The following is a 19825-nucleotide window of genomic DNA, read 5'->3' on the forward strand; positions in this document are numbered from 1 at the left end:
ACTCGTTTGCTTCTTTGCTTGGTGTAGCTTCATGCATGATGCTTTGTTCTTCCATGTGCCTTGATGCTTTATGTGTGGATGCCATGCTTTCTGCTATGCTCATCTCATGCACTTGTGCTTTTGGCTTGCTTTTTACATCGATGTTTGCATTCATGCTTTGCTTTTCCAATGGTTGCAAAGGTCTTACCAATTGATTTCTTTCAATATTGGCAGTGTCTAATTGCATATAATGATTCTGACATGACAGGCGCGTGGAGCTCGAAAAGACGATCACTTTTCCTTTTTGGAGTGTGTCCAAATTCTTTCTGGATTGCAAGTTATGGCTTGTTGAAGCTTTTGTGAAGAAGAGGGCCTTTGATGATGTGGCACAGGGATTCACATGCTGAATTCCATACTGTGCTTAGCAAGGGACTCTGTGCTTAGGTGGCACTGTGGTGACTTTTAAACCAGCTTATTTAACCCAAGGTTACTTTAACTGTACTATGGTTCAACTAACCTAGACAAAACCTAACCATAGTTAATTTTTGACTACCTTATCTGCCATGTGGCAAACAATTAACTATTCCCAAACCCAAGTTTAACTAACCTAACCCGGGTAAGATTCTATCTTGCCACGTGTCTTTGTTGAGAAGCTTAGGCAAACTTTGAGGCTGCAGAGAATTTGCAGCGACGACGGCTTCGATGAGCAGAGTTGTTCGTGCAGGGTGGGCCGGCCTGTGAGGCTTGGAGTTGCTGGCAGAGGTCGGCTTTGGAGAGGCTGGCCGCTCTGGAGATGGAGATGGACGTTGATACAGAGGCTCGACTTTGGAGAGGCTGAGAAGTTGAGAGCTGTCGTGAGCCCGTGTGCTTAGGTGTGATGGAGCCGTCAATGGAGCTGGGAGCTTTCTAAAGCTTTCGGCTGTTTTGCAGATGGAGCTCATCTGCCTTGGTGTTGCGGGAGCCGTTGTAGGAGGCGACTCTCTGGAGCTTGGCGTTGGCGTCTGGGAGCTGCTCTATTGGGGTCGCCTTGGAGCTCGCAAGGCTGGCTGCTGGTGGCGCTTCTTTGGCTGTGTGGCATCGAGGAGCGCTACTTTGCTTGAAGCTTTGGCACAGTCGTTCAGTTCAGGAGCTTTGTTGGTGAGGCCGCTCGTTGACAGCAACTGTGTAGGGCTGCATTGCCTGTGTTGAGGTCGTCAGGCTACCGGTAGGGCTGGCGAGGTTGCAGACAGGTAGGCAGAAGCTGTTCTTCGTTGGAGACGTTCGGTGTTGGCGCTAGAGCTCTCGGTGCATCAGAGGCTGTTGAAGGCTGGCCTTCACGTAGGATTTGTCGTTCGCTGGAGGGCGCAGTAGAGTTGCATCTACCTTTGGCACTCTGCTAGACTGCAGAGGTGGTACTTCGTGACTCAGGGTCGCTGGGAGCTATGGAGGCCGTAGCTGGTCGTTGAAGTGCTGCAATCCAAGTGCTTAGCTACAATGGACAAGCTCCATTAATCGTCGAGCTGAGTGCTATTTGCATTGTCGAGCTCTCATTTGAGTCGTTGCTCAAGGTGTCCAGCCGAGTCGAGGGGTGGCGCGATGAAGCTTGTAGCTGCTACGTGTGGTAGCTCATGACTCTAGGTCGTAGCCTTCCAAGTATCTCCCTCTCTTTCTCTTGGAGAAGAAGAATAGAGATGTTTCTCTCTCAATGAGAAAAAAAAGACCACTCAGGAAGAATGAACCTCACAAGAACTCTCATAGACACCCAAGAGAAAGAATGGAAATGTCTCACAAATGAACAAAGAGGAACTCTCCATGAGCAGACAACTAAAGAAATATGGACGGAATTTTCTCATCATGGGAATGAGAGAATGAACTCACTTGATCAAGAACACTCACATTCTCTCAACCTAAACTAAAACTAATCTAGGAGAACTCTTGAGATCCTAAGGAATGCATACAACTAATCTAGGAATGGAAGCAATCCTAATGAGCTACTAATGAGCTAAACTAGGAGAGCTAAGCCTATGCTCTGATACCATGACAAAACATGTGTGCCTCAGGATCTATGGAGCACTCTAAGGTGGATGGAACCTATGTGGAAACATGACGAAGAGAGTGCTCATAACATGTATCTCAAGTCAATTAGGTTCCAAGATAGATTAGCTTGGACTCATAAAGAGAATCTTGAGATAGTGCAAAGTGCTTGATTGATATTCCTTCAAATGAACCTCCCTTTTATAGGTGAGGGTACTTACATCCATTTGCTTGCTCACATGTGGGATATCTCCTCCATGCCATGTGGCAACTTGTCCTTTGCTCATACCTTTGCTCTACATGTGCTTATGGCACCATATCTCTCAACACTTCATGTGCCCTGTAATTTCTAACAATTACAGAGATTGCTTTATTCACTACAAAGACCATCCAAAAAAGTTTGTTGATGAGACCCTCGCTGCTGTTTGCTCGCTCTAGGTATTCCAATCCCCCGAATGTTTAGTTCACAGATAAATGGGCCAAGTCAAAGATTACATAAAAGATCTTCGCTTAAGAGGCAGGCACTAGTCAAGATTGCCAGGATTGAGGGAGGTCAACCACCAAGGGGCCAGCCCCACACCGCTCACAAGCGTGAGTGGAAGAAAGCAATGAACGCAGCGAAGGTGGGCCCTAGTCTGTAACATGTGGAGGCATGAAGGATCCAAATGAAGCAACATGGAAGCGTGCATTTTGGAGAAGCGGGTGTTGAATCATGGGAGGCCCAATTTGTATAAGTATCGATCTCAAATTATATTGTTTATGTAGTTTATTAGGAGGTTGTTTGTTTGTACTAACCCCTCTACAAATTGTGTCATCTTGCAGCTTGATATCATGAGTAGGTACCCTACTCCTATCAAGATAGCCTACCACCGCCACCATCACAGAAGAGATACATGGAGGCACTTCTATGATGATGGGTTGATTACTGAGGAGCACTATATTCGGGCTACTGGAGCGCCCCCCCAGGTATTTAAAAGTAATTAAATAATGTCAATATTGTAAGTAAAGATTTGATTTTTCATACATTGATACATGTTGTCCCTCATTTACAGGGCCCTATGGCTAATCAGGAGGAAGAAGATGGGATTAAAGAAGGGGGTAGAGAAGGGAGCGAAGAAGGGAGCAAAGAAGGGAGCGAGGATGCGGAGAACTTAGATTAGTCATAGGAGTAGTGCTAACTACTCTTTTTTGTACTTAAAGCCACTGGCTTGGCTTCGTGCCTCTCTTGTATATACATTCCTCTTATTTTTTGTACTTAAAGCCATAGGATGTGGCTTGGCTTCGTGCTATATGTACATATAAGCACTCTTTGAGCTATGAATTAATATACACTCCTTTTATTTTTTTGGCTTTTAATTTCCTTGTGCAATGTTCTATCAATGAATGCCTTGTGAACTAAACCTTTTGGAGTTGTAATGTTTTATTTGGAATTGTAATCGTCAGCTATAGATGTGTTTGCAATCATGCTAATTAAAATGCGGTTGGTTGTAAGAATTGAATTGCACAATGTGGAAATGGGATTCTTGTAACTACATAGCATACACAACATACATAGCCTTCTGTTCAACCACACAAATTCTGCTTTTATTAACAAAAAAATTATGTAGAGAGTCTATAAGTGCATCTTTAAACGCGTCTATGTATGCATCTCGTTGTTTTTTTTAAATTTCTAGCCGAGCATCTATTTACACGTCTATAGGCACGTTTGTTTGTTATATAGACATGCCTATAGACGTGGGTCTATAGACGTGCCAATAGACATGCTCGTAAGTTTTTTTTTAGTTAAGGAAATGCATCTGTGTGCACGTCTATGGGTGCTTTGTCTTGTTTTGTCTTTTGGGTGAGCTCAACGATCTTTTGGCTCACTGGATGTAATGTTTTGGTCTCGAAGGCATTGATGTAATCTCTTTTTGTACAATTTGAGGCTCTCAGTATGCACTGTTGTTACCTTTTATATTTGTATTTAAATGGTTATGGCTGCTACCTATAATCTTTTGTTTAAGGCTCTCAACAATTGGTGAGTTTTTATAAATGTACGATCCTCTGTTCAATTTTTGCTCAGTGTAAGTTGATAATTTTTATATAACCTGTTATGAGACATAAATGTACATTGTAATATCTTTTGCTCAATTTTCACTCAATAAATTGTACTTTTGCCATCATTTATATTTACTGCAACAAGGACTGAAATACCAAGAAAGAAGGATTATAGTTTGCTTGGTTTATGACCAAAATAGCAGTAAAATAACTCCAACGACCCCACCGTTGTGGTTGCATGGAGATACATCTGAAAAAATACAATTAAACTTGCAAAAAATGCAACTGACGATATGGCCCTTGAGGGGTCCCCTTTAGGGGCAATGGAATATATAACTCCAAGAACCAGTGCGGTGGCTTTCATAGATCTCCTCCTACAATAAATAAAAATAGGTAACGGAGCTATAACTCCAAGAACCAGCACGGTGGTCTCTCCAAGACAACCTTGAATTCTAGGCGATGACAGCTGGTCATGCCAGAGACTACGTTGAGGCGATGCCCAGAATGATAGATTGAGTCTCATTATTATGCCAAAAACTAGTGTGGTGGTGTCTCTAAGTCAACCTATTATTTGCATGGACTGCGAGCAAAGAAGCAGCAAAAGGTTGCATGATGATAGGTGGTAAGGCCAGAGACTGCATTGCAGCGGTGTTTAAAATGATAGATTGCGTCTAATTATTACGGCAAGAACCAACGCAGTGGTCTCTCCAAGCCAACCTTCAATTTTAATGATCTGCATGGGTGCATGCCTAGTGACAGGTGACAAAGCTGTAGCAAAAGGCTGCATGATAATAAGTGATCAGGTGGCATAGGCGACCAGAGACTACGTTGTGCAAAGTAGTGTAGAGATGCCATGTGTCGAGCTATGTAGTGTTTTGAACAAATAGATTGTGTCTCATTATTATGCCAGTGCACCTTCATGATGTTGGAAAAATTTCTGACGAGAGTGCGAGTTTGCACAAAATTTAAATATTCACCTAGAAGTGCATCGCGTCGTAGTCGCAAATGGCCCCAAAAATAGCTCCACGATTGACTATACCCAAGCTAACGTTGACCCTGTCCCCAAGACATCTTTGCATTTGATTGGAGGGATACCACAGCTCTCGGATATGTCATCGAAGCTTTCGCACTACCTACTGGAGTCTCATAACAAGGATGATGATCGCATCATTGGCGAGGTTTCCCAAGGAAAAGGGATTGAAAGAAAGATGAGCGAAGAGCAAATGGAGAAATTCAATAAGTTTTGTATCCTCAATAGCAAGGAGATGCATAAGTGAATTGAGAGATATGAAGCGGCCAAAGCAGAAAGAATAAATGTAAGGAGGAGATTTAGAGTAATGTACAGGCGATCGCAACCATATCCACAGGATCTTGCCCTTCTCCCCACTCACATGTCACTTGATTGGCTAGAACTGGCTCTACGTAAAGCCGAACATGATGGAGAGACAATAAATGAGCACGAGCGAAAGTTATCCTCTGGATGTATGATGCATGTAAGTTTCTTACCTCTTGACGTAATTAAGTAATTATTTGTGGAAATATACGCTCTATAATAGATGCATACTCATTGTTTTAATGATGCTCTTTTGTAATACAAAAAGTATAGTGCATTATGGTCATATGGATGATATTTTTGCATGGAACGCATCGATTCACACTACAAGGCACAAGCACTTTTCTGACGGAAATATCAACCTTTTTTACACTAAATTTTTTTTTTTGACGGGCGCAAAAACGTCGCTATTAGCGTCGAAAAAGAACAGTCACTATGTAAGCAACGCTATATAGCAACATTGGTAAATGTCGCTATATAGCGATGATTAACAGAAGCTTAAAAAAAACATTAATGGGGCTAAACAGGGCCACAGCAAGCCCTGTTTTGCCCCATAATGTTTTTTTTGAAGTAATTCAAAAGAATGTTGTTTGTTACAAAATTTCCTTTGTGAAAAGGGTGATACAAAATTACTCAAACGAGCCGAGTGACAAAAGCATTTACATGGCAAAGATATACAACATTGTTTGTTACAAAATTACCCTTTCGAAAGAGAGGAGAAAAGAAGAAAAGAGGGGAAAAAAGAGAAAAAGAGAGAAAGCATATGCTTATGAAAAGAAGAGAAAAGAAAATGAAAGAGAGGAAATAAGAGAGGGAAAAAGAAGAGAAAGAAGAGAAAGGAAGAGGGGAAAAGAGAAGGAAAAAAGAGAGGGGAAAAGCATATGAGCATATGAGCATATGCTCATGAATAAGCATAAGCATATGAGCATAAGCATAGGCAAATGCATATGCTTATGAAAAGAATAGAAGAGAGGATGAAAGAGAGGAAATAAGAGAGGGGAAAAGAAAAGGAAGAGAAAGGAAGATGAGAAAAGAGAATGAAAAAAGAGGGGAAAGGCATATGAGCATATGAGCATATGCTCATGCATAAGCATAAGCATATGAGCATAAGCATAGGCAAATGCATATGCTTATGAAAAGAAGAGAAAAGAGGATGAAAGAGAGGAAATAAGAGAAGGGAAAAGAAGAGAAGGAAGAGGAAGGAAGAGGGGGGAAGAGAATGAAAAAAGAAAGGGGAAAAGAAGAAAAGAGAGGAAAAAAGAGAAAGCATATGCATACGCTTATGCATGAGCATATGAGCATATGCTCATGCGTAAGCATAGGCAAATGCATATGCTTATGACAAGAGGGAGAAAAGATGATGAAAGAGAGGAAATAAGAGAGGGAAAAGAAGATAAGAAAGAAGGAAAAAGAGAGGAAAAAAAGAGAGGGAAAAAGCATATGAGCATATGAGCATATGCTCATGCATAAGCATGAGCATATGAGCATAAGCATAGGCAAATGCATATGCTTATGAAAAGAACAGAAAAGAGGATGAAAGAGAGGAAATAAGAGAGGGGAAAAGAAGAGGAGAAAGAGGAAGGAAGAGGGGAAAAGAGAATGAAAAAAGAGAGGGGAAAAGAAGAAAAGAGAGGAAGAAGAGGAAATAAGAGAGGGAGGGAAAGAGGGGGGAAAGAGGATGGAAAAGAGGAAAAGAGGGAAAGAAGAGGGAACAAGAGAAGAGAGGGGAAGAAAGGGTTCCTATGCCCATCACTGTAACTAGCGCTTAAAGCGCTAGCTGGAGGCCAATGCAAATAATGAAAATAAAAAAAGAAAAAAAGAGGAAGCACTTTCTTATCTGGAAAAGTTGCGATCGGTGTTTCGTGGACTGGCCCTACAAAAGAGAGGAAAATTACCATTTTTTAGATAACCAGTTAGAGGAAGGAGGAGTTTGGAGAAGCAACTTTCCAAAGGGATTGGATTGAGGAGACAAGCATAAGCCTACAAACAAGGAGAAAGCACCGAAAGGAAGGAAAAGAGGAGAAAGAGAAATACCAAAAAGAGAAGAGCAAATCTCGTTTTTTGTCCTTAATATCTGAAAATCAAGCATGAAAATTAGCACATAGGCTTAGCAATGTAAGGAGAAACATGCTTCAACACTCACAAAATGAAATCTCACAAAAAATGAACCTACATTGCTTAAAGAGACAATCCTTCTTGAAAAACTTCCTTTCACACAAGTAAAGAGGGAGGAGGGTGGAGAGGGAGCACAAGTGTTAATGGGAGAGGGGCTTGGTAGGGGTGAGGAGTGTGGGGAATAGAGGAGGAAAGCGAGATCGTCAAATATAACATGGGAGGAGAGATTTTTTCTTTTCTTGCAATAGAGTTGTGAAAGACGGCATCGTGTGAGGTTTCAAGTTTTAGTCCCCTAGCGTCGACGCTATATAGCGACACTAGTCAGTCGTTATATAGTGACAGTTATACCCTAAAAGTCACGATATAGCGACTCTTATATCCTAAAAGTATTGCTATATACTTAGATTCTAAAAGCATCGCTATATAGCGGCGAAACATGGCAAAGCATTGCTATATAGCGACGATTTAGGGCACTTGATCTAAGAAGAGAGGGAAGAGCTCATGGGTGGCTATTTTTTGGATCTTAATGGATTTCCTTGCATTTTGTGTTGTGATTGTGGAGGTGTGCAGATGGAAGGGATGAGTGGAAGCTTGTCAGATGATGCGCCAATGCTTAGGAGTGCGGAGTAGCTTATGGAAAGGTTGTATTGTCATTGCACTCATTGCAAGCGAGAAGTACGACATCAACGCCGTATTGTCATGTGCCACTTGAGGATGTATGGGGAGGAGCCCAAACCAGTATCCACCGTTGGTGGTGCACATGGTGATGGATCATCAAAAAGTCAATGCTATTTGAGTTTGTGATTAATATCGCATGCGTACATGACACGAAATCTTGAGACAAGATCTTATATTTACACAAAATCTTGAGACAAGATGAGGAGGGTGGCAAGGGTTGTGTGTGTATACCTTCACACTTTAAGAAGGAGTATGGCTTACGGAGAGGTTGTATTGTCATTGCATTCATTGCAAGTGAGAAGTACGACATCAATGCCATATTGTCATGCACCACTTGAGGATGTATGGGGAGGAGCCCAAACCAGTACCCACTGTTGGTGGTGCACGTGGTGATGGATCATCAAAGAGTCATTGCTATTTGAGTTTTGATTAATATTGCCTGCATACACGACATAAAATCTTGAGACAAGATCTTATCTTTACACGAAACCTTGAGACAAGATGAGGAGGGTGGCGAGGGTGGTGTGCATATAGCTTCACACTTTGAGAAGGAGTATAGTCTCTCGGATGTGCCAAATGATGAGGAGGGTATGGTGGACATGATGGATTCTATTTTTAGGGGCAACGCACGTGATGTTCGAGTCTGAGGCCATGTACATGGTACCTTTAATAGAGGAGTTACAGATCTTATGGACAGGAGTGCGGGTCTGATATTTCTAGAGCTCCTAGACACACCAATGACATTTTTGTGTGAAACACATCGATTGAAAGAGAGTCATGTATGATTGTGGAGTCATGGCTAACTTCACACAAGATAGCCGAGCAAGTGCTTTGGATACCAATCTTCTCTCCTCACAGTTGGATTATTGTGGGACCATATACAAAATCTATAAAATTGATTTCAGATGATTTAGTATTTTCATTCTTGATGTAAAATGGTTTAGAACTATTTACAATAGTCTTTGTTCTTCCCGAGTACTGTGAGCAAGTGCACACTAATGATTTAATTAATTGAATCTTTTATTTTTAAATATCAATTGGTACATGTACTTAAGCATAGTTTCATATAATTGATGGCATTTAGCACCCGTCTTCAATCTAGGTGGTTTTTCATCCGGATCATTCTGATCCAAGATGGTGGTACGTGATCCAAGTTGCACCACAAAGTAAGAAAATTTTTGAAGATCGAGATGTGGATATGGAGATGCCACTACCAATGCTAGATCCAATTAATCCAGATGGATTTAGAGAAGAAGATGAAGATCACAATATGAGCCAAGAGGAAGATGTGCATAATGACATCATACAGGAGGAAGATGGAGATCATGATATTGAGGAAGAAGATGACGATCATCAAGAATCACCTGACTTTATTGAAGAAGATGATCAAGTCTATGGTGAAGGTACGATGCCAGAGTATGATGATGATATAGGCAATCAACTCAGTATAGAGTTGGAGATAGACTTGTTTGGCACACTAGACTTGGCTCAAGATGAAAGCCAAGTGTCAAACATGGACATGAATATATGAGCTTCAAACTTAATGTACATGCTCTTGTACTTTTATTCTTTTATAAAGATCAAACATGTATGAAAAGAATTTTTTTTTGTCATTGGGTAAAACTATATTTAAAGGTCAGTATGGGGAAAAAAACACTCTGTAAAACGTCACCATATAATGACTTTATACAAGTCTGGCAAGTGTCACTATATAGCAACGTTTATAAAAGTGTCGCTAATATATAGCGACATTTATAAAAGTGTCGCTATATAGCGACGTTTATAAAAGTGTCACTATATAGCGACACTTTTTAAGCCCGCTTTGCATACCGACGATTAGCGCCCCGTGCGTGCTAAACGTCGGTGCTTAGCCGTCGGAATAAGGCCCGTGTGTAGTAGTGTCAAAGAGAGTCACATATGATTATGGAGTCATGGCTAGCTTCACAGAAGATAGCTGAGCAAGTGCTTCAGATACCAATCTTCTCTCCTCATAGCTAGATTATTATGGGACCATACACAAAATCTATGAAATTGATTTCAGATGATTTAGTATTTTCATTCTTGATATAAAATGGTTTAGAACTATTTACAACAGTCCCCATGTGACAGTGAGGAAAGATAGTAGTGGCTTCTTTGCAATAGACTCCACCAAACTTTGGACTGATGAAAGTGATACTTTTGTTCTTCCTGAGCATTGTGAACAGGTGCATACTAATGATTTAATTAATTGAAGCTTTCGTTTTTAAAGATCCATTGGTACATGTACTTAAGCATAATTTCATATATATATTTCATGGCATTTGGTGCCCATCTTCAATATAGGTGGTTTTTCATCCAGATCGTTCTGATCCAAGTTACACCACGAAGTAAGCAAAATTTTGAAGATAGAGATGTGGATATGGAGATGCCACTACCAATGCCGGATCCAATTGATCCAGATGGATCTAGCAAAGAGGATGAAGATCACAATATGAGCCAAGAAGAAGATGCACATAATGACATCATACAAGAGGAAGATGGAGTCACAATATTGGAGCAATATTGAGGAAGAAGATGACGATCATCAAGAATTACCCGACTTTATTGAAGAAGATGATCAAGTCTTAGGTGAACATACAATGCCAGAGTACAATGATGATATAGGAGATCAACTCAGTATAGAGTTGGAGATAGACTTGTTTGGCGCGCTAGACTTGGCTCACGATGAAGCCGTTGATGTAAATGCTCTTCATTGATTTTTTTCATCTCAAACTTGGACATGAATATATGAACTTCAAACTTGATGTACATGCTCTTGTACATTTATTCTTTCAAAGGATCAAACATGTATGAAAAGAAAAAAAAATTGTCAATGGAAAAAACTATCTTTAAAGGTTGGTATGAGGAAAAACACTATGTGTAAAATGTCGCTATAGGAAACTGTCTTAGAGTCACTATATAATGACCTTCTATAAGTCTGGCAAGTGTCGCTATATAGGGACTCTATATAAATGTCTCTATATAGTCACGTTTATATAGAGTCACTATATAGTGACACTTTTCTAAACCCGCTTTGCTTACCGACGATTAGCGCCCCACGTGCGCTAAACGTCGGTGCTTAAGCATTGGAATAAGGCCCGTGTGTAGTAGTGTTGTCACGATGTAGAAAATTGATTTAATGTCAAATCAATTAACTAAGATCCATGATCTTAGAGAAACAATTACTGAATATTGATAAGGTTATATCTAGTAGTAGTTAGGTTGTCCCACTACTTTAAGGGGTAGTACAGTTCTAGTCACTTTCTAGAAACTAGTGGGACTGTTATTGCAAGAAGAATAGAAAAGGAAAGAACATTGGTGCGCATGATGGGGATCAAGCCTCATTGATGACAAAAGGAAAGAACAAGCCTCATTTTGGTGGTGATCAGTTCATGACTAATTCAACTCAGCCCATCAAAGAAAAATTCAAAGATTAGCCTTAAAGAAGGGTAAGTGCCATTATTGTAAGAAGCCAGGGCACAATTTTCAAGAATGTAGGAAGAGGTTGGAGAAAGCTCAGGGGGGTCACTATGTATAAACCCTCTATATCACGTGCGTTCAAGGCCTATATTTAAAATCCCTTATCTGTAAATTTTTTCATTAATAAAATGTACCCCTTTTCTATACAAATCTGTAAATTTTTTCCAAAACTATTTTAAATAATCCCTTATGTATATTTATTTCTGTAAATTTTAGAAATAAAAAATATCCTTCTGAACTCACGTGATAGGGTTACATATGATGAGTGACCCCCCCAAGGGAGAAAGAAGCAAAAAACAAGAAAGCTTGAATGACGAAATGCATCAAATGCAAGCAAAGGTGGTGCTTTAACAAATAATGCAGCTAAAGATTGGTCCTTTTTGGTCAATAGCTATATGCAAGGTGTGATGCCAACCATGAGATTACGTCACTCAATGTGAGTAATGCTTTAGCTACATATAGTCTAGAATTTTGACATTGGACATTCCATGCACATCACTTCAAGGAAGAATTTATTTACTGATTCATAGCCTACACCAATTGGCAAAAGAATGTCTTCTACCAATAATTCTTCATATGATTTATGCCTTCTAGATGTCCGAGAGATGTCCTTTATGTGTTAGGGAATAAAAAAAATTCAGGAGAATATATTTTGCCAATTTTTGTGAGATGACAATGCATTGTCACATATAAATAAAAGGACTATCAAGTCACTATATGCACTTTAAAAAAGGGTTGTATCAACTAGCCTAAAATGATAGTAGCATGTCAAATGCATGTGTGGCATTTGTTACTTTAGCAATTAAGAATGTATAATTATGGCTTGCAAAATATGGCCATGTGAACTATGATGGTTTACAGTTATTGCAGAGACATGGGATGTTATAGAATATGCCTCCTTTGGAGACTCCTCCTAGACATGTTTGTGATGGTCTCATTTTGGGAAAGATTACACAAAATGCCATTCTACTAGATGGATATATGAGAGCTAAAAGAAAATTCTAGCTCATAATGTATAGTGATGTTTATGATCCTATGAGGACAACATTCTGGGGACATCATCTACATATTGTGACCTTCATAGATGATTTTTGCAAGTTCTAATGGGTATATCTCTTAAAAGAAATTAAGATGTCTATTACTACTTCAAGAAATTTGTGGCTATTGCTAATAATGAGTTAGCATGCAAAGTGCAAACTTTGAGAATAGACAAAAGGGGGGAGGATATGCCAAGTGACTTCAAAGATTTCTTGAAGTAGAGAGGTATTAAGCATCAATGTACACCTTAGCAAAATGGTCTTACTAAGAGAAAAAATAGGTCTTTGATGGAAATGGGGACATGTAATTACAACATCAAAAGATCGAGCATTATATGACAAAAAAGTAGGATAATCAACATGCAATCAAAGAAGGATTACCATAAAGATGCCTGGAAGAAGTGATACTTAGCCAGGGATGGGTCATCAAAGACCCTATGATTTTGATCCTTCCATAGAGTCCATAGTGCCCAATAATGAACCTTATCAAAGAAAAGATCAAACCCCTACCTAATAGGATGGGTACAAAACACGGCCAGAATAGCTTGCCAAAATGAGAACTAGGCAAACGGGCACGAAGTAGCTACTATAGCATAAATAAAAAATTATGAGATTCAAGGAAATGCCAAAATAAGTGAGGCACAGGGATGTTTTTATCGAAGCTATGCTTATATATTAATATTAAATCTTGGCGAAAGTTTTCAAGCTCATTTTTTTACTTTCACAATATTGGTAGAATGTGTTACTTTTTTTTAAATTTTCTTTTGAATTTTGAAGGGAAAAGCGTAGATCCTGGCAAAACTTCAAATTTTTTTGCATAAAAGTTTCAGATCCTGGCAACTGTTTCACACTTTTATTTTTATTAGGGCATACAACTTTCGATGGCAATATAAAAGTTTAGCTTCTTAACGAAATTAAACTAACTTGAAAAAATCATCCATGGTGAGGCATAAATCTTGCCAAAAGAAAATCTAGTGAGACGAAGGGGGAGTTTGCAACCCAAATTTTGCTCCGCCATCGAGAAGTATGCGTCTTGAACGAGATGCAATTTGCATGAATAGAAATCTAAGGAGGAGGCACCATAACCTTGTACAATGGAGCAACTAGGACATTAGCTAACATCAAAGAACGAGAAATAGAATTATCTCAGGCTTTGAGGAAGTCTATAGTCTCAAGGCATAAAGCATCTGTTGTAATAATTGGCTTCCCAAGCCATAGCATCTAACTATCATGTACTATCTAGTCTGTCCTTTAATTTGAAGGATTCAGTTCAAACTTCAAAACTCAGAAGAAGCTTTTCTCTTTCGATCATGTTTCACCATCGTTGTGTGCCGCAGCCGTTCACGAATCACAACTTCAAAGCGGAGCGAACGCCTGTTTTCACGCGCCCTAAAGTGACTGCACACATCTCGCTTCAAGATCCAATGGGACGGACTCTGGAGTCCGACGGACCGAGGGTGCAGTGCGGCCCAGCAATCACCCAGACGCAAGGTTCCCGACGCCCCGTCTCTGCGTACTTGCGCCCTTCTGCATCTCGGCGTCTGTACATTTATAAACTATGCCACGTCGATTTCCAAATGATGATTTGTACGTAAGGTCTCCCTACTAGCAAAGGGCGGTGTATGGGCTGTGGGCGGATGGCCGACACTCCGCACTCCAGTGACTCGTGACGTCCCTGGTCCGGTGAATGGACGCTCGGTATGGTGGTAATCTGAACCGTTGCATGCATATCGCCTTCGACAATGGACGGGTCAGGCACTACTAATGCCGGAACATCTCCGCGACGAATGAATCGGCTTTGTGACGTTGTCGTGTTGCTTCTACTTTTTCTTCTAAGAAAAACATGGGTAATTGTTGCTCGCACAATACCCACCATATTAAAGTTCGAGACATTGTTTCTAATTCAAGAATGTCTACATTTGCGACATTGTTTCTTGCGTTACTGGACATTACGCTTTCTGAAATATATTCCGTACGTTACGAGAAAACTTGCCATACAAGCGAGGCGAGGTATATCAGTGAAAGTTGAAACATTCAACCCGACGATTTTGGTAACCCTCGCACAGAGTTCAATCCGGATTTTGAGGATTTCTTTTGCTTATTCTATACGGGTCTGCCATTTCAGTAATCTTCGCAGTACCCGTCGTGACGTTTTGGAAGCTCTAAACCGGCCACATACGCAATTGGAGGAATGGATGGTCGGGTTGCATAATGGAGGTATTCAGAAACACCTAAAAACGTCGAGGTGTGACGTCCAGACGTTCCTTGCTGCCCAAAAGCAACAGATGCAACCGTTCCAGAAGTGGCCATGACATAGTATATTGTAACCAGGGCAACTGTGAAAAGAGACAAAGCAGCGCCCGCCGCGAATACTCCAGGTTTGATGATATAACAACTATGGATCATGGTCTGGCCATACTGTTGCTGACCGTTGAGCGCCGCTCCTTCCAGCAAAAGGAAGAAGCCGTTCGCAAAAGTTATCCTGTATCACCCGTTTCTCTCAATTAAAACTCCAATTTCAGTGGATCATCAGAAGATAGAACTCATTACCATCTGAAGGACACAACTTAATGATGATACGTGAAAGAGTGATCGCAAATATTCAGGCGCAATTTCCAAATCAGTGAGAGGCTAAACAAAATTTCATCTTCATGCGTTTGTACCATGATAACACGAGGCAAAGAATTGCGACAGTTCTAGCTGTGTTTGACAAAGGAACATTTTTGTTATTGCAACAGCAGATACAGCCTCCGCATGCGTTTGCTATCACTTGAGCGACCAGGAGAGAAGAGGCGGCAAGTAGACCAAGTGCCCACGCAGGATTACTTGGGTAGAAACAGTCGTCCCCAACAATCACCACCTGGTGAGCCTGTGACAACACGAGACAGCACAAGGGGGAGTAAGGCTTACAACTAGTTTTCCACTGACCACACGGCAATTAAGGAACTTGGCTCCTAAGAATTATAGCTAGCCTTAGCTCTCGAAGTTATCGATTGTTCTTAAAGCTTGTAATTTGTGCTTGACATATTTTCATCTTAGAGATAGGATGAGAATCGACATGAAAGGGAAGCTTGGGCTTGAAAGGAACAGAGTAAGAGCAAACATCGGCAGCACAATATTCTGACGAGAGAGAGAGCGCATACCCGGACGTGTTTCACCTCTGCGGCAATGGCTAGAATAGAAGCTAGAAGTCCAAAGAAGCCCACAGCAATGCAAACCACGATCCGCAGCTTCCGACTTCGCTCCATTTTAAGAGACAAGAGGCAAGACTTGCAGACAAACGGATTGACTGCTTTCGTCCGAAATTACACGACACCTCACACACACATCTCAGAGGACGCCAGCTGTAATAACTGGGTTGCAAACTCTTCTCGTGAGTCATGGCCATGAAGGTCAGCGTGGAATATAAGTAACGAGAACTCTGGCCAAGTGTGTGAAGGACAATTGGGCTCAAACTTTCCGATGGAACAGCCGATGGTGGAGTAGGTGAGGGAAAGTACTCGTGCAGGAGGCTGGTCGGATCCTAATGAGACGAATTAGACTAGAGTCTAGGCGGAGGAAAAAAGCAACGGAATCAGCGTCGACTTTCAAGTTTGGACAAGCCAGCCTGTAGAGGTGCTTCTGGATGGGTGTGCGAGGAAGCAATAAGGCAGGCGGGACTTGGGAGAGACGAAACGCGTCAACGCCAGTACTCTGACGAAGACGAAGAGTGATTTGAAGGCCACGATTGCCACGAGTGTAGATGGTTGGCTACGCCTCATTCTGGACGTGTCACTGGACGTGGTTACAGTCTAGAAGTGAAGTGCAAGACAGCTTTTGTTGCTGTACCATAGACATCACCACGAAAATAAGGCTGCTGGTGGTTCAGACGTAACAATATAAATGCAATTTATTTGATATGCGATTGCATTTGCTGGAGGCCGGAGCGATGCCTAGCCCTTGATGAATTACAAATCTTTCTAAGCACACTTTGCACGGGCAGCATAAACCCGAGCAAAGTGTTTGTGAAAGATTTATAATTTTAATGTTGGCTAATCTGTGACAATTTACATTTCACCAAACATGACAATTTACATGTCGCTAATCTGTGACAATTTTCAATTCACCAAACATGACAACGGCTTGTCGTCATATTATATAAGTTCAAAGTGTACACAAGAGCACTTGTAAAGTATAAATTTTATGCCACAAATGATAGGAGCAAAGTATACATGTGCTTAGGTTGTAGAATTTATAGTTACATTTGAGGTGGCCAAAAAATAACAAGTAATGCCCATTTTCCAAAAATTTAAAGACTCAAAAAAACATTTTTTTGGACATATCTACAAGTTTGTGTCAATTCGGAGGTCCACATGAGCAACTGCATCATCGGCAATTGTTCAAAAGAACGAGAAATAGTCCGTACATGAGCACCATCAGTACAAGCATAGCCAGGATGGAAAGAAGGAAGGATTTACTTAGATATGTTGCAACAATTAAAATACACCTCTGAAAGTTTTATTTTAAAAAAATGAATGCTAAAACAATAATCATGATCAAATACAAAATTTAACATGCTAACTTGTATACTTCATCGCATCAACTCCAAAATCCATTAACAAAATTGATATTCATCATTACAATATATGGGACCTATAATCTTCACAAACGAGGATCCATTAAAAATGTTGCTCCGATGCCAAGAACATCGTACAATTGCTTGGCCTAAGGATAATTACAAGTTGGGCATGCACTCTTGACATTCAACGTATTTGCCAAGCATACCTTGGTCAAACTGATGGTGGCACAAGAGTGCACAGTATCCGGTCATCGTATCAAAATGGTCTAGGCATATTGGACATAGAGGCCCATCATTCACAAAGGTGATATGCAATGGAAGGGTGGAGGGTTTTCTAGTAGCCAGGCCCATAAAATTTGGATCCAAGCTACGAGCACATCCTCCGTCTTCAATGTGTTGGAGGGCGGCTTGTGCATCTTGCGCTTGCTGAGAATACGCAACGGAGATGTGGCATTGCTTCTCGTAGGCATTTTTGAGGTCTTGTCTTTGTCTGGCTTGTTCAAGCATTGCATTCAGGTGATTGACTTCAGCAAAAAGTAGGCGCTTGTTCTCACTCATCACCCGCCGGAACTTAGACATAGCATGATGCACTAGGATGCTCGAAAAGTTGAGATCTTCTCGCGATGCACTTGCGGCATAGGCTATGGACCCTCTGCACCGTCACCCCCCTCTACACCTTCATCTCCCATGACTTCATGCATGTTCATAAACAATTCAGAGCTTGTGGTAGAAACTACACATATGCACAATATGGCTAATGAATACACTATGTATGATATAACAACTATGAGCACAAACAGGGTTCAAGTAGTTACGTAATCACAAGCCTTTTTTATGTTAATAACGTGTGTTAATAATAGCTTCACATCATCACGTTATTAAGAGCTTGCTAACAAGCCAGTGTATGGTGACCTGATAACCTGTAAAAACCTCGATGAGATTTGGCAAAATCCCGCTGAGGCCCGCGTCGGGAAATATGCTTTCCCGCCAGGCCCGGTGGAAAAACTCAAAAGCCCACCGAGGCCCATCGAGATAATCAAAAAGCCCAGCGGGCTATATATTATATATATGGCAGGCCCATGGTGGGCTCCCTCACATTCATCTCCCTTCAACCTTCAAGTTGTTGGAATACTGAAAGGAAAGAGTAGAGTGGACACAAAATCAGAATACTTGCTTATAGAATGAAGAAGAAAGAGGTCCTTAAGTAGGCACCTCATACAAGGTCACTGACATCACTGATGACCTCAAAGCTCCACAATCATCTCCTCAATCTGCTCCTAGATTCACTCAATCATCCTATGTGGCTTTTCCACCACCTAACTGTGCTTGTGGGCACCTAACTGTGCCTCTAGCACTCACACATAGAAACATAAGGTGTGCCTGAGGCATACACCTTGAGATATCCCAACAAACCCCCCCTCAAGGAAATGCCTCAGGCTATGTCAAGGATACATCTAGTCTCATAGTTTCTCATGCCATCTCATGGTGGTCAAGGATTAATCTATGGCTAGGTTCTCATGCTAGCAAGGGTTCCCTTGGGTGTAAGGTAAACAGAAAGTGATACAAACAGACCTTCCAATGGTTATCTCCCCTGCATGTACATGCACACAATGTCTGCAGGAGGTACCATGGAACAAAACATACACATGGCCTACATCATAAGGTGACCAGAGGTGTTTACAAAACACACAAAACACAATAGTTTATTTTCATTCATTTTGGAGGACTATCCAGGCTGAGTACCTTGACATAAAAGAGAGATCTAGAGCATACATAGAGATGAGTTTAAAATGCATAATCTTCAAAGGATGCCTCATCTTGTGGAGGCTCATTAACTGTAAGTAGATTTGCATTTTCTGTCTTTGCTTTGGCTCTGCAAAACTTCTCATGATGGTTGTTCTTGCCACAGTGCTTGCATGGATTAACTTTGAAGCAGTCCTTTGAAAGGTGATTTGTCTTTCCACAGTGATTGCAAGGAGTATACTTGCCCTTCTTGACTTTTATAGCATAAGCAGTGTCATTGCCTTTCCTTAGCTCCATATGCCTTTCTTCTTCTTGGAGAGCAGAGATAATGCCTTCAAGGTTAGGATTGGGAAGATTCTTCAAAGTGCTAACAATGTGATCAAAACTTTCAGGCATACTCTTAAGTAACACTGCCATAGCATCATCAGGGGTGATAGGAGAGTTGATAGAAGCTAATTGAGTCATAAGACTCCGCATATAGTTGACATGAGCAGCTAAAGTGGTATCACTTGCCATCTTTAATTCAAAGAAAGAGATTTTAAGTGATAGTTTAGAGATGTGAGAGCTTGCACCAAAAATCATGTCTAGCTTCTGCCAAGCTTCCGAAGGAGACTCCAAGTCAGAGATATGGTGTATATAATCATCACCCAAAGCAAGAGCAATGATACCATATGCCTTTTCTTCTCTTGCTGGATCCCTTGCCGGTCGTGTCGGTGTTGAGGATTCTCCAGCATTGGAGGCTGTAGAAGAAGCGGTAGGAGTGGGTTTGACAAGTCCCCATAAGTTCTCCCGCATCAATGCAAATTTCACCTTCATTTGCCATGTATGGAAGCC

The 19825-nt window shown here is 41.0% G+C and overlaps 1 protein-coding gene across 1 annotated transcript; it reads right to left on the reverse strand.

Annotated features, from left to right (window-relative positions):
- Positions 1-13864: 13864 nt before the first annotated feature.
- LOC147892328 (protein VASCULATURE COMPLEXITY AND CONNECTIVITY-like) lies at positions 13865-16023 on the reverse strand. The gene is made up of 3 exons (XM_087388884.1): positions 15834-16023; positions 15354-15559; positions 13865-15172 (listed from the first exon to the last, which is right to left on the reverse strand). Exons 1-3 carry the CDS (start codon positions 15936-15938, stop codon positions 14812-14814), a joined length of 672 nt encoding a protein of 223 aa, XP_087245010.1. The 5' UTR covers positions 15939-16023; the 3' UTR covers positions 13865-14811.
- Between the last annotated feature and the right edge of the window lie 3802 nt (positions 16024-19825).

The sequence above is a fragment of the Dipteris shenzhenensis genome, chromosome 17, assembly GCF_047967505.1.
Source record: "Dipteris shenzhenensis isolate YYH24624 ecotype China chromosome 17, Dip_SZ_1.0, whole genome shotgun sequence".
In the NCBI taxonomy this organism is placed as follows: domain Eukaryota; kingdom Viridiplantae; phylum Streptophyta; class Polypodiopsida; order Gleicheniales; family Dipteridaceae; genus Dipteris; species Dipteris shenzhenensis.

What these genes read in the sequence shown, in the direction of transcription:
- LOC147892328 (XM_087388884.1), bottom strand. Translation starts at nt 15,938, where the DNA reads ATGGAGCGAAGTCGGAAGCTGCGGATCGTGGTTTGCATTGCTGTGGGC. An exon ending in CAGAGGTGAAACACGTCCGG is followed by an intron (nt 15,560 to 15,833) that starts GTATGCGCTCTC and finishes GTGTTGTCACAG; the next exon opens with GCTCACCAGGTGGTGATTGT. An exon ending in CTTTGCCTCGTGTTATCATG is followed by an intron (nt 15,173 to 15,353) that starts GTACAAACGCAT and finishes CGGGTGATACAG; the next exon opens with GATAACTTTTGCGAACGGCT.